The sequence below is a fragment of the Peromyscus maniculatus genome, chromosome 11, assembly GCF_049852395.1.
Source record: "Peromyscus maniculatus bairdii isolate BWxNUB_F1_BW_parent chromosome 11, HU_Pman_BW_mat_3.1, whole genome shotgun sequence".
Classification (NCBI taxonomy): domain Eukaryota; kingdom Metazoa; phylum Chordata; class Mammalia; order Rodentia; family Cricetidae; genus Peromyscus; species Peromyscus maniculatus.
In genome coordinates, this window is record NC_134862.1 from 61,007,389 (window position 1) to 61,022,722 (window position 15,334).

A 15,334-nucleotide genomic window follows, 5' to 3' on the forward strand; every position below is an offset into this window, starting at 1 on the left:
AATGTAACTTCAAATGTGGGTTGTGAGTTAAAAGGATGTGGACTGCAAAAATTATATTTGTCCCTCACCGTCTTCATCCCTCCACAGGGGCCCCTTCCCTTCTTACGGCCCTTTTAGCTAAACTTTTATTATGAAAAACCTTAAGAACATTCAAAGATAATTTCTATTCATGTTTAAATATTAATTGTTAGTTATATATTAGCAGAAAATGTATCCACATACTACTATTGTGACATTAATTTCTGGTGCAGTTTTCATTTGGTCCAAGGAGTTCAAGGGCCAGGCAGAGCCCAGCATGCCAGACTAGTCTCTAGCAATCAACTCCAAACACAGATATCTCTGGCCTTCCTCGGGATCAAGTTGCCTAGAGTCTAGCAGCCAGAGTGGGCCCAGGAGGAGGTTATAATAAGAGGGCACATCTTCAGAGCCCTGATGTCACTGTCATCTGAAAAGTCACAGTAGGTCAGCACTAGGAAGAGGAGCCAGAGTAACTTAGCTATCTATCCCTGTACACTCGGCTGACCAGGGCCAAAACGGCCTCACACACCCAGTGCTCAATAAATCAGCCTCTGGTCAATCAAAACTCTTGTCAAGCAAGGGACAGGTGACCCAAAGCTTTGTTCTTCCATTGAACTGGAAGCTTCTAGGACAAAGGCACTGTTTCTGGAAGTTTTCCTAACCCCTCTCCAGGCCTAGCAGCCTAACTTCTTTGCTTCTCCTTTCCATAGTACACACTGTTCATTGACTGAGGTTTGGGAATCAAAAACAGGAGTGTGTCTGACCAGATGCTATAAGACATGATCTGTGTGAACCTTCAGAAGTCACCTTGCTTCTCACAACCTCGGCTCCCTCACTTGAGTGTGAGTGACAACGCTCAGTAAACCATTTATACCCTCTTCCATAGATCACAACCAGTGGCTGTAAAATAACGACGATTCCCTGATTTGGAGCTAGATTTTTCTCCAAGTAGGGAAGTCTATCTCCTTTCATTTGATTCTTCTCCCTACTTCTAATGCAGGAGACACTGCATTTCTTATCACAGGTAGCTCATCTGCTAGAACAGAATGCTTCCATGTGGATTATCTCATCTGCTAGAACAGAATACTTCCATGTGGATTATCTCATCTGCTAGAACAGAATACTTCTATGTGGATTATCTCATCTGCTAGAACAGAATGCTTCCATGTGGATTATCTCATCTGCTAGAACAGAATACTTTTATGTGGATTATCTCATCTGCTAGAACAGAATACTTCTTTGTGGATTATCTCATCTGCTAGAACAGAATACTTCCATGTGGATTATCTCATCTGCTAGAACAGAATACTTCTATGTGGATTATTTCTCACAATTTTGGAGGCTGAGAAGTCTAGGATCAGTGTGCCAGCAGGTGTCTGGCGTGGCCTGTTTTCTCACAGATGGTTCTTTCATCACGTATCATTACAGGCAGAAAGTTCAGGCCAGCTGTCCTGGGACTCTCTGAGAACATTCATGAGTGATGCCTCTCAGGACCTAGCCACCTCCTCAAAGATCTGCCTCTTAACATCATTAAACTGGGAGTTAGACTCTCATCATATTAACTTGGAGAGGTGACATGAACATTCAGAGCACAACATCCAGGCACTGGTGGGCATTTGGGCCACAGGACATTTGCTGCCTTTTAGTGTCTGCTTTCGAGCCTCGGTTTCTTGCTGAGTGGTTTCTTACCCATTGATGTCTTCTCTTGTAAAAGAGTTTAAAGACCCAGAGCAGGACACCTAAATCTGCACCTCTGGCATCCACTGCCAGCCAGCACACACTGCCTTCTCACATAGACTCATTCCCATGGGACACTCTTAACCTTGCCACTAGCCAATCAACACCCTCACAGAGGATTATTAGCTGAGGAGCCCTTAATTGGTTGGGGCAATTTTCCTCACAGTTTGGAATATTGTTATCAGAAACACAATTAAACTGTAACACCAATTTCTGATCACGAACTGCTGAAATGAGAAGCGTTCACAGCTAAGGAACACCGAGGGGCGGGGGCAGGCGGCTGAAAGCTAGACCGTGGTATCACACTCTTGCTGTCTGATGGAGGTGGATGTCTCATGGACATTGGCACCATGCCTTTTCTCCTGCTGTCCCATGGGCACGGATGTACTACAGACATCACCCACCCTGTCGCTGTCTTCCCCTCTGAAAACAGGCGCTCACCTCTGTAAGCAGGGCTGACCTACAGCACTGACAGCAAATTAAACTTAAACCTTAAGGCAGCAGGGACTCCCAAAAGCTCACCCCGACAGTCTAAGAACCACGTTACAGATCTGGAAATTGGCCGAACCTTTGGAAAATGCCAGAAAAAGAGGCTAAAAGGTCGGAAGCTAATTCCCCAGATGGTCCCCTTTACCTCATGTTAGGTAATCATAAACCCTAAAATAGTAATTCCAGAGTACGGGCTCACATGTATGCTCTGTGTGTGTGTGTGTGTGTGTTTGCACATGTATGCATCCACACGTGTCTACATGCATTTAGAGGTCAGAGGTCGATATTGGGTGTCTTTCTCAATCACCCCCCACCTATTTTCCGAAACAGGGTATGTCTCTGCATGTCGAGTTCACAATTTTGACTAGACTGCTGCCCAGTGGGCCCTAGGGACCCACTTGTCTCTACCTCTCCAGTACTATACCTGGTTTTTATGTGCATGTCGGCAATGAACTCAGGTCACTTACCATCCCACCAGCCCCCTTGACAGTCTTCAAGAAGACTATCTGCATGTAACATATGATGCCCAGACTGCATGCATCATTTCCTTGAAGACACCAGCAAGTCACAAAAGTAAGTATGTCGTGTCCAATCCCACACAGGACAAAGGCCACACTATCATACCATGGTTCTCACCATGGTTCTCATGGAACTCACCTGGTTCTGTCACAGGTTATCGACAATGCAGTCTCAGCATACATGTGAGCCCATGCTCTGGAATTATTATTTCAGGGTCCATAATTTATCTAAGATGAGGTAAAGGCAACCACCTGAGGAATTAGCTTCCAATCTTTTGGCCTCCTTTTTTCTAGCATTTTCCAAATATTCAGCCAATTCCCAGATCTGTAACATGATTCTTAGACTGGGTGAGCATTTTAGTGTTGTTTTGGGGAAATTCCCCAATACTCAGGGCTCCTTTCCTAACGTGAGATTGTCTAGCTAATAATTTCTTACCGATTTGCTCAGCGCCCAGCCTCCTCTAGACATACCTTGTACGCACCGTCTCTGAGCCGTCCGCCCATGCTGTCGCCATGCCTCAGCCCCACCTCATCAAAAGATGAGCTCCTTTGTTTGCCCATCTTTTAAGCAAAGACTTTAATCATCCTCTGTGTGTGTGCCTTCCCCTGCTCCTGGGACGGGGCACCCTTCTGCAGGATCACCACAGGATACTGACACAGTACGTGAAGATAGCCATCTGTCACCCATTTATCAGCGTACGAAAGGCAGAGATTAGGTTTGCCTGTCTGTATGAGCCGTGATGCCTAGCATGGCGTCCGAAGCCTGCCCGCCGACAGTCAGCACATGTTTTGCAGACTGACAAGGAATCCTTAGGTTCGAATGGGACAAGCACCAGGGATCAAAGCCCATCTGTTTACCCAAGCAAACGTGCCATTGCGCAGCTCCCTATGGCGCAAAGCTATTTCCAGTCACACCGCACTTTCCTCAGGGAGCAAACTTGCATTGCCCGGAAATTCAACGGAAGCCCTTTTGGAGATTGGAAACATTTGAATTATATTTATCAAAATAAATAGTTGCACTGAATGTAAGTGTTAATTATAAATACAAAGAAGAAATTCAAAATCACCCGAAACTATTACTCATGTTTGTAGAAGGCTCCTAAATACCTTCTTCATGCATTGATGCAGAATTTTACATATATCACAAACACAACTTACAGCCAGGTATGGCGCCATATGCTTCTAATCCAAGCAGAGACAGAGGTTTGCCATGAATATGAGACCAGCCGGGGTAGATAAATGGGCTGTAGGCCAGCCTGGGCTTCATTGTGAGGCTCAGAAACCAAAACAAGGGTCCAGCAAGTTATCTCAGTTGGCAAAGGTGCTTTCTGCCAGGCCTGATCATCTCGTTCAATCTCAGGGTCTGTGGAGAAGGGGGGACCCCCACAAGCTGTCCTCTGACCCCCACGTGTGCACTGTGGCACACACACAAATAAATCAGTAGACAGCCACGCCAACAGACAAACGAGTAAATATAACTGAACACAAACTCTTGAGAAGCCAGTATAAACAAGATGTGCTGTGTAAAATCCCTTTGCACTTGTCTCTTTAGAACACTCGGCCGGGTCGCATTCATCTTTAGTGGTTCTGCTGCACACACGTTCTGACGGTGAGGAAGCCCTTTGAGCACTCAGGTGTGTGCCACATCTGCTTGCCTACCTCTCTCCAGACGACACACTGCAGGAGCCAAAGGCATACTTAGCTAAATCCCAAATGCATATGGCTATTTTGTGCTCCGGAGAAACTGTTCTGGGTTGGCATTACTCGGTAGAACATGAGACAGATGTCTCTTCCTGCCTAGTTTGAGGGGGTAAGGACTGCTTTGTTTTGCTTTCTTTTTGTGTGTGTTGTGGGGGTGGGGTGGGAGTGCGGGTGAAATTGGGGTGTCTTATGACTGAGCCGTTGAAGGTTTTTTTCTGTCTTTTATTGAACTTCCGTAAACTTCCCTTCTTTAAACTGCTTGGTCACAAATTCAGTCCAGTTTTCAATTAGCACGTTCTTTGCTTTTAGATTTCAAGTCTTTTTTTGTTTTATTTCTCACATTTACCTTATTTGTTTTGCAAATATTATTCATGGCTTGACAGCTGTCTTTTAACTTCCCCGAGAGTGGTTTGTTTAGTTAATGCCACGCAGAAGTCTTAGATTTTTATGCAGTCAAATTTACCCACTTGTTTTTATGAGATCAGATTTCACAGCATTATATGGAAGACATTTTGCAACCTCAGATCATAAAAACACTTGCTAATATCTTTACAGGCCAGGCTGGCTGGTCAGTGAGTCCCTTCTTCTTCCTCAGCACTGAGCTTATAAAGCACACGCCATGACAGCTGGGCACGTTGGAAAAACTACTTTTTAAAATTTATTTTCCTTCTTAGTTTCATGGCATGCAGAGAATGGATTTTATTCACTTTTCACCCTCCGTGATCCCCATCTCGATCCTTCTTGCTCCCAAACACTTCTAACCAGCAGGCTCGCTCCCTTCCTGTCTTTTGTGTGTGACCCGCGGTGTTTAATTAAGGTTCCTGCATGAGCATGGGTCGGAGGTTATTCAGGAGCACGGACAACGTTCTAGTCTAGTCTACCACTACAGAAAGTATCAACAGACCCTCAGGGAGTGGTCTCCTAAGCTCCTCCCACTTATATGACGGAATGCTGACTGGCCCAATCTTGCGCATGTCTCGTGTGAGTACCCAGAGCCATGGTGAGTTCACGAGTGCAACCCCATGTCTCACCCAGAAGTCTTCTGGAAACGCACCTCCCCATCTTCCATCTCTTCCATCCCCACCCACTCTTCAGGCACGCTCTCTGGGCCTCGGAGGGGTGATCCATGTACTACTTTTTACATGGGTCTTAGGGATGGACCCTTCTTCATGCTTGTGTGGTAAGTGCTGTAAGGACTGGGCTTAGTTCTTCAGCTCCTGGCTTCGTATCTTATACTTATCTTTAGAGTCGCCTCTAAAATGAGCCAGGGAGACGACTGAGAAGGAAATGGTACCCGCAGCCAAGCCTGATGACCTGGGTTCTACTGCTGGGCCCCCCAGGGTGACAGGGTGGGAAGAGAGAGCCAACTCCTGCAGGTTGTCCTCTGGCTTCCACACATACGCCCTTCCTAACGTGTGCACAGTGGGACACAAGCACACACACACACACACACACACACACACACACACACACACACACAGTAAATAACACTTTAACAGATTCATCTGGAAATTCCTAATATAAAGCGAGGAATTCAATTTTAATATTATGAATAATAATATCTCTCAAAAATAAAACATGAACAGAAATAATGCCTACTTGGCACATCATTTTAAAATTTCGCTTAGTTCTAGATGCAGTTCTCTAGTGGCAGCCACAGGCATCATCAGTGTCTGCTTCCTCTTGGTCTCTCTACCATGCTTCACAAAGAAATATCCTTTTAGAAACACCCTTGGTCCACACACACGAAGAGTTGGAAAATTATAGGCTATGAAATGCACACACACACACACACACACACACACACACACACACACACATACATTTATGTCTGGTAATAAGGACTGAAGTCTTCTGAAGGCTCCCATGTTGAAGGCTTGGTTAAGATTAGGTGGGGCATGTGGAAGGTATCACGAGGGCTTTAACCTAACCTGTGAATTCATAATTCAATGGAACCACCGAGAGATGGTGGAAACCAGGGGGCAGGGCCTAGTCTGAGGAAGTGTGCGGTTGGTCCTTCCTCATTTTCTCTTGGCTTCCTTGTCCTCAGGAATGAGCAGCCTTCTCCGCCACAAGCTTCCATTGCATGATGTCTATCTGATCTCAGGCCCAATGAACGAACGGGAGCCAGCCAGCAAGGGCTGAATCTGTGAGCCCAAGTAAGTCCCTACACCCTGTGTTCACTCGTGCGCTCTGTCATAGCGATAAAAACTAACACAATAAATAAAGCCCACACTTGTCAAAGCTCTATGGTGGGAGATTTTTAAAACCACTCTTTCACAGAAATAGGCCACCCTGTCATATTTGTCATTTCTAAGTCATATCCTTTGTCTCATTTAAAACACACACACACACACACACACACACACACACACACACACACACACATCATAGTAACACAAATACTTAGAAATCTAAAATAAAAAAGATAAGGATCATTAGGCTAATGGATCAGTTGCTCGAGTTTGACGAATCTGACATCTGTAAGAAAATGATAATGATTCTCCCAAGTTTCATCACAGAGGACTGATCAACAACTTCAAGAAGTCTCAGCTGCATATGTAAGAGATGTGTGTCTCTGGGCTGCCAACAGGATGACGGAGACTAGCAGCTGGCACCTACTCAGTGTTTATCATGTGTCACCAAGTAATATTCAAAAGCTGAACACACAACAATGCATCTAAGGCCCACAACTCCATGGTACCCCCCACACAGCACAGAGGAGGAACTAACTCGCTAGCCTGTCAAGTCTGTTTGTGAGGCGCTCAACCAGGCTTTGAAGGCAGTTTACCAGACTTCACGGCTGTGTGGTTAACATAACTGTGTTTCAAGTCCACCGAAAATAACCCTAATTACCACAATAGAATCTCCAGACATCCTCATTTAACAGCCAAGGCTGATTTAAAGCAGGCAGTTAGCAATTACTTCCCCGACGCTCCTAAGCACAGGCTGGCTTAGATCTAATGCCGCCCAACAGATAAGCTTGTTCCTGAAGAGGGAATCCCCTCCGTCAAGCTACCCTCCTCATTATGCAGACCACCCCACTTCTGTAGACGGGTTTTAGCTTTAGCCTCCTCCTCTCTTCCACAGAGGGGATGGTGGTAACGGTTGCATGGGAACAAGCCTTACCAACTGCAACGCAAGAGTCCAACACTATGTTTCCGATGTCATAATTCAGTGGCAAAACCATCAGCGGCCACACGCAAGCCCTCAGTGCTGCATTTTCCACAGGAACATCAGAGATTAAATGAGGCCAACCTGCCAGGTGGGCGATGCTAGGTGGAGACTGAAGACAGGCAGGTGCCTAGGAAACATCCTTTTGTTACACGAGCCAGGATTCCAGGAAGAAGCCACAGTTTCAGATCCTTTGATGTCATTTGGGAAGGAAACATTGAGGATTGCCAAGGGGAGAGACTCTCCCACTTCCACTCTTGATGAGTCACTGTCCTAGAACTTCCCCCAGCACTGAGCAAGCCTTGGCTGCAGCTCCAGCGTTCTGTGCGTCTCACGGGGGATGCCAGAAGTACCAGCAGCCTTGCATAGGGCCGAGCTCACTTCACATCAGCCAGGGGGATCCAAGCAGCTACAGAAAGACAAGACTCCTGGAGAGGCAACTGAGTAACTAAAGGAAACTGCAGGGGAGCCCCCAGGGCTCTGCCAGGAACCCTGTTAGGGGTTCTTCCTTTTTTAGTCAGTCTGCCTGGAACAGAGTGAGAAATGATCCTATCTTTTCCTTATCACCATAGCCAACACCAAGAGAGCAGGCTCAGAGCAGGCACGTGGTACTGGTTGACAAATGAAGGAAAATTAGCATTTGTGTGTGTGTGTGTGTGTGTATGTGTGTGTGTGTGTGTGTGTGTGTGTGTGTGAGAGAGAGAGAGAGAGAGAGAGAGAGAGAGAGAGAGAGAGAGAGAGAGAGAGAGAGATCACTGGGTAGTAGCCTGGCACATTAGAGGCCCTGTTGTTCTTGCGGGCTGTTTTGAAGATGAAGTAAGATAATATATGTGTCATGTGCTTCATATGGTGCCTAGCACACTGGAGAAACTCAACTGTCATTGGCTACTTGGTAGCAGTTTGTAAGAAAACACTTACTGAATTAACTATGGTCAAGGTCTCCAGAAACAGCTTCCCTCAGGCAGAAGAGTACTGGCTCTCCAAGGCTTTAGTAACCAAGCAGGCTGTACTTTTAACACAGAAGCATGGAGCTCAAACTCTTGGCCAGTGTGCCAGGCTCCTATAATTTATGCGGCCTGTGTGGGCTTCTTGCCATGCAAAGCTTTCTGAGGCCTGATGTGAAACATCGTAATATCTTCCAAGACTACACTAGGATATGTTCTTCATATCTGGAGTTAAAGGCTTTTTGTTTGTTTTGCAGTTTCTTATTGGCAAGCAGAAATTATACAAGGTAGATTTTACTGTGGCATTTCCACGCATGTGTCTGTAATATAATTTAGTCATAGTCATGACCTCTATCACCCTATCTGATCCTCCCGTCTCCTCCATCTTTTCAGTGCCCCTCTTTTAACTTTTAAGTCTCTTTCCCTAAAATTCCACAGATGACAGAAAACATGTCTGTGTGCAAATGGATTATTTTGCTTACTATAAAGATCTCAAGTTTCATTCATTTTTCTACAAACAACCTCATTTTGTTCTTTGTGATTAAATAAAACCCCATTGTCTGTGTAGACTACCTTTTCTTTATTCATTCATCCATTTAAGGGGACCTTGGCCAGTTCCATGGTGTGGCTATTGTGGACAGTGCCACAATAAGCATGGGCATGTAGGTTTCTCTGTACTTTCTGGTAATATGCACAGTGGTCGGATAGCTAGATCATATGGTAGTTCATTTTTAGTGTTTTGGAGAAACCTCTGAACCATTTTCCATAAAGGCGGGTCTAGTTTACATGATTAACAACCAGGTTATAAGGGGCCCCTTCCCTGCACCCAGCCTTAACAGCATTTGTTGGTCTTTTCTCTGGCCTGGTGTGACACTGAATCACAATGTAGTTAAGTTGTGTTCCCTTGATGGCTAACGATGTTGATCCTGTTTTTTATATATTGGCCACCTGTGTTTCTTTTTATTGTTATTATTAATATACACTGATTATATGAAAGGGTGGGTTTTGTGGTATTTATATACATGTGTATAAAGTATTTTGATTATACTGAACCTTTCATCGCCCACATTTATACCACCTCCAACTCCCAATACTCCTTCCTATTGCCCAATAGTTCCTCTTCCTACATTAGTGTCTTTTTTAAGAAGATATTCCACACATAGAAAACAAGTGATATATTTGAAAAGCATCTGTTTATTTCATTTGCTGACTTTTGGACTGGATTATTAGTTCTTTTGGTGTGTAGTGTTTTGAGTTCTTAGCTTCCAAGCCATAACCTAGCCCTATCGACGTCCTCCTACAAACCTCCAGCTTTAACATTCTGGCTCTGGTGGTGGTGGGTTTTCTGATGCAGGATCTCACTATGCAGTAGTGCTGGCAGGTCCTGGAACTCACTCTGTAGAGCAGGCTGGCCTCAAACTCAAGAGATCCATCTGTCTCTGCCTCCTGAATGCTGGGATTAAAAGTGTGTGCCACCATGCCTGGCCTGGACTCTCAGTATTTCTAGTGGCTGCATTAAAAAACAGCAGGTTCAAGTAATTTTAATAATACAATTTACTTAATCCAGTAGATCCAAATTATTATTTTTACATGTGATCAATAGCTGTTTTTAATGAGCTAGTTTATATTATTTTCCATATTAACTCTTCATTTAGTACAAAATGTACAAGTATCTCAGGCCTAGCCACATCATCCATATGCCACAGCCAAGTGTGGCAAATGGCTACCGCACCACACAGATGATACACATTATCCTCTCTGTAATTATCTTAGGAGCAAAGTGTCCTTAATGAATCTTCACTTTGTGCAATCGAAATTATGAGGGATATACAATGAATTATTACTTTGGCTCCCACTGCTTTGTATTCTAAATACATCAGAAGCATTTTATCATTTAATCTTTATCACTGCCCTGAGAAGTTGGCCCCTACAGAGTTTTAGACCATAGCACATTGGTATAAGATCCCTCCCCCCCCATTTCAGGTTGCTGGTTTATGCACCACCAAGGATAGAGTATAACTGAGTCCATATAAAGGATAGGTTCCCGACTGCTTGCCAGCTGTTCGGTCTTACAACGCCATCCAAAAATTTTTACTACAATAATCTATGCGCCCCTATTTAAAGAGCTGGTATAAACATCAGGTGCTCTTTAAACCAAATTCAGCAGCTGTTAGAGCCAGTTTGGTCTGGCTGGTATGGTCAGTGTTCAACTTGACCTCTGGGCATTCCTCTGTACCCTGCTCCTTGGCTCTCTAGAGACCATGCATTTTCTGCGCACAGCTCACTAACCAACTAATAACAGAGATTAGACCTATCAACAAATATATGACCTACTTCAAAGAACAAAACCCAAAAAAACTGGGATGACCAGAAAGAGAAGCTTTCTGCAGACCTCAGGAATGGCACGTGCAATAGTTTACCTTTGGAAAACCAAAAGGATTGGAAGAGAAGAAGGTAGGAGAAAAGACACTTGGCAGCCTTATATTCCTCACATGGACGAGAGAGAGACACCATTTGAAAAGTTTGGCAACTGCATGAGAGGAGAGAGGTCTGTAACAGAGGCTTGAAGACATCTTGGACAGTAGAACTCAGATGATCCTAGCTAAACGAAGGTGTACGATCGAGCCTGGGGAAGACAGCAGACAGACCCCAGAGACTGATTCACCAAACTGAGAAGTAACGCGTCAGTACCGTGTTGCACTACTGAGTTGGAGGTTGTTTACTGGACAATAACAGAACCGTGAAACTGTCGGGACAAGACAGATCAGATGGCTAATAACAAACGCTTACCTTGTACTATCTGTGAGAATAATGGGATGGGGCTCCTCCCTGCAAACTAATTCCAGTAGAGAGAAAGAGGCAGGCTGTATCTTGTCAAATTTAAACTACAGCCTTCAGTAACATATAGGGTCCAGCACTTACTGCAATACTAAATTCTGGGAATATTACTGCCAGAACCGGGTAGGGCTAAAAGAAATAATATAAGAATCTTATATTCTTGCTTTAAAATTATACCACAAACTTGCAAATGTTTATACTAGAAAAACTAACAAGATAACAGGTAGTGGGATAAATAAAACTTCAATGAGCGTTAGGGAGATGAAAAAGCAAACAAACAGAAAACACCTCAGCAGATTCCGTAACTGCACTTCCTAGATTTGGACCGCGAGGATGCAGAGCCAGCGAGGACTAGGTCGACCTGGAAGAGTCTCATTACCCAAAGTCCAGCTGTGCTCTGCATGGACATCCCTGCCAGGCACGCAATGCGGTCAGCATGCACTTCTCCTCCTCTTGACTTTGGGCCTCTGTCACCTGCTCTGGCTAGTGCGCTGTGGTGCACAGCTGTCCATCCTTAGGAACCAGACTCTGTGGGGTTCGTACTCTTGCTCTTCTTAGAAAGAATGGTTTGCCTTCAGTGGCTCATGGTTGTGTAGGACCAGGGAGATGGGGGGTGAGTGAAGGAGCATCCCAGCTGACCCAGCAGCCCAAGATCCAAAACAAGGGCTGGCTGTTGCACACCCCTGAGACCGAGAGTCCTACCCGGCAACAGCTGACTCACACAAGGCTCCTCTATCAAATGCTAACACTGGAGACATACACACGGTACACTAGAAAAAGTCTTTCTGCATATCCAAGCTATAACTAAATTAAAAAAAAAAAAGATGGTTAGCTGGTACAGAATATAAACACTCTATACTAATATCACCAAACCTTGCCCTTGCAGTCTAAGATCTTCTTTCTAAAGATTGTAATTTGATATTCATTTTTTCCTGTAATTTAACCCTGACTTGGATTTCATTTATATTTTATTCTCATTCAAATTGGATTATTTTTAATAATCCTTTTTGTTTGTTTGTTTGTTTCTCAAAACAAGGTGTGTCTCCGTGTAGCTTTGGAGCCTATCCTGAAACTCACAGAGATCCACCTGCCTCTGCCTCCCGAGTGCTGGGATTAAAGGTGTGCACTGCCACCACCTAGTCTTGGATTTTTTATAATTCTTGAGTATGTCCTACATTACTTCCAGCCTTTTCTCATCTAGCTCTCTCCTGAACTTTTATCCGACAAGTTTAGACTCTTTCAGGCCAGGTTCACATGCCACTTCTATAAAGAATCCATCCTGAATCTGCCTTTAAAGTTAAGACAGTCCATCCCCCAGGTCTGACCATGATAGGTATCTTCTGGTATTTGGCTTATTCTGCCTCAAAACACTTCCCTGTCCTCTCACAAAGTCGAAGATACCAGATCTGTGCAATACTTACCTCTGTCACCTCCATGAGGCTTAGCCAAAGGCCTTGGCCAGTGCACAGCAATGGGAAACAGCCATATACCAGGGAACGACATGGGATAAAGAGGTGAGCCAGGGCCTGAGAGATGTGGGTGCTGACGCTGATTGGCTGGGCAGCTTTGAAGCAGCCAGCTTTTTGTGATTCAGCCTCTACATATGCAAATTGAGACAGCACATATTTCACAGGACTGTTGTGAAAATTCAACACGAGAATGAATGCAAATGCCTCCCGGTATTGACATATGGCAGCAGCTCCGTCTGAGGGAGCTCCGTTACAAAATTGATCATGACAGACCGTCACACAGAGGCGAGTTTAAACGAATCCTTGACGGTGGATCATTTCCTCTCAGCAGTTAAGGATCTGAGGGTCACAACGATGACTCCAGTTACAATTAGCTGTTTTCCCAGTATCTGTGGGTTCATCGAGCTGGTGTCTGGCTTTGTTAAGACCCTCAAATATCCATTATTTCCCTACATTCCTAAATCCTTCAGGTAGTCACCACAAAGGGCAAATTTGTTATGGGGACAAAACTTCTCATTGACGAGAGTATATTTTAATATAGCAGTAGAAATTCCAGCTCAAAAACAATCATTACCATGGATCAAATGCCGGGGCTGGGAGATGGCCCAGTCAGTTTAGAGCTTGCCTTACCTGACAGAGACACAGCTAGACATTCACTGTACAAGTGACAGCACCGTTTGAGAGTGACTGGGGGATGAGACATTTCTCAATGAGAGTCCTTATCCGGGAAGAGAGGAAACGGCATTTTTGTAAATAAAAGCTATCCTTTTAATTTATATTTTCAGTTAGTAGATATTACTGTTGATGTCATTTAGCAAAAACTGTTTCATACGCTCCGTACTAACTTGAATTGTGTACAAATATTCACATTCCGTCACAGCAGAAACTGATCTTTCGAGGGACAAACCCAAGGTCAAGAAGCTCAAAATCCAGTAAGTGAGGAGGTAATAAAGGCCACAGAGTGACCTAGGTTTGGTGTGCATTGATGGGCAAGGGTCTGTGGTTGAACAGAGGCCACAGGCTGACTGAAGGGGCAAACAGCACTCTCCCGCTCATCCCCCAAGTACAGAAGACCCAGCGCTGCCAGCGCTCCTGAAGACATCTGAGTTCTTTAAGTGAAGCATCTGAAAATTTTTTTTTTTTGAGACAGGGTTTCTCTGTGTAGCTTTGCGCCTTTCCTGGAACTCACTGTGTAGCCCAGGCTGCCCTTGAACTCACAGAGATCCGCCTGCCTCTGCCTCTGGAGTGCTGGGATTAAAGGCATGCACCGCCACCGCCTGGCCAGCATCTGGATTTTTAGAGGCTGCTTTATTTACTTTTTTAATTCTTTGGGGTTAGAGGGGAGGCCATGAACCTGCAATCTGTGTGACTTCTGTACTAGGTACTCCATAATTACTCTTCATTGTGTTTTTGAATATGAATTCACTCTATTAACCCTAACACACCCCCACATTCTCGTTTATAAACCTCCATCCACTCCCACTTTTGGCTTGTATTTTCAGTTGTCACCCACCAGAACACACACGCCATTGCCGGATGTACCGACTTAACCCTCTTTGGTTCTTTAGGCTGAATGTGAACTCGTGTACAAAACCTCTATGATCCTCGCCAAGCCTCCCTGGGCACACACACGCTCTAAACCAACAACAGGAAAAAAAAAAAAAGGCCGGCACTGATTTCCCTCAAGTCTCACCCATCACTTTGACCAAACAGCGGGAGACGAGAATCAGTCCAGGTGCTCACGGTCACCCAAGGGAAGAAAGGCCTGGAACCCCCAGGCCAAGCACTCACCGCCAAACACATCTCCGTTCTGGTAGTTCTTCCCTTTCTGAGCTTCCTCTTCATTTTGAACAGTGGCAACATGCTTGGCGGAGGCACAGCCCATACTCTCATTCGGTCAGCTTCAGCCGGGCTGGACTGCAAATCATCTCTACAGACACGGGGACATGTTTCTTTTTCTCTCTTTAAACACAAAGGAAATCCACCTTGCCGCTGCTGCTGCTGCTGCTGCTGCTGCGTTGGTCACAGTGTGTGCACCTGCAGGAAGAGAAAGCTGGATCAAGAAGGGAGACTCCATACCTGGGATTGCTCCCTGCAGAGGTTGGGGGGGCGGGTAGATCACACAGTCCAATGCCTGGCTTCCATACTCAGTGCTGAAGAAAGAAGCGCCATGTGACATCCCCTCTTGATCCCTGGCTCAGAAAGCAACTATAGGAAAGCATGCCACACACAGTGCATGCTGGGAAGGAGACATTTTCAAAGAGATGTAGAACACATGCATTTTTTTTTTCAAGGAAATGAGAACTATTGTTTCCACGGGCTTATGGACTTGCTGATGTTCTGGAACCTCAAAACTTCTTACTTCTAGAGTAAATAAAACATTGTTGAGAGCCACACCGTGCCTCTCTCCATCCCTCCCTGCAGGCCAGCGCTCACAGGTTTTGTT

General features: G+C 45.0%; 1 protein-coding gene across 3 annotated transcripts in view; it reads right to left on the reverse strand.

Annotated features, from left to right (window-relative positions):
- Positions 1-15,334, reverse strand: part of C11H1orf21 (chromosome 11 C1orf21 homolog) — a 202,202-nt gene that overhangs the window by 100,082 nt on the left and 86,786 nt on the right. For all 3 annotated transcript variants that reach the window (XM_076547612.1, XM_076547613.1, XM_042258305.2), the window contains exon 3: positions 14,680-14,925. In XM_076547612.1, the coding sequence (XP_076403727.1) occupies positions 14,680-14,773 (94 nt within the window). In that variant the 5' untranslated portion in view covers positions 14,774-14,925. The remainder of the gene's footprint in view (positions 1-14,679; positions 14,926-15,334) is intronic.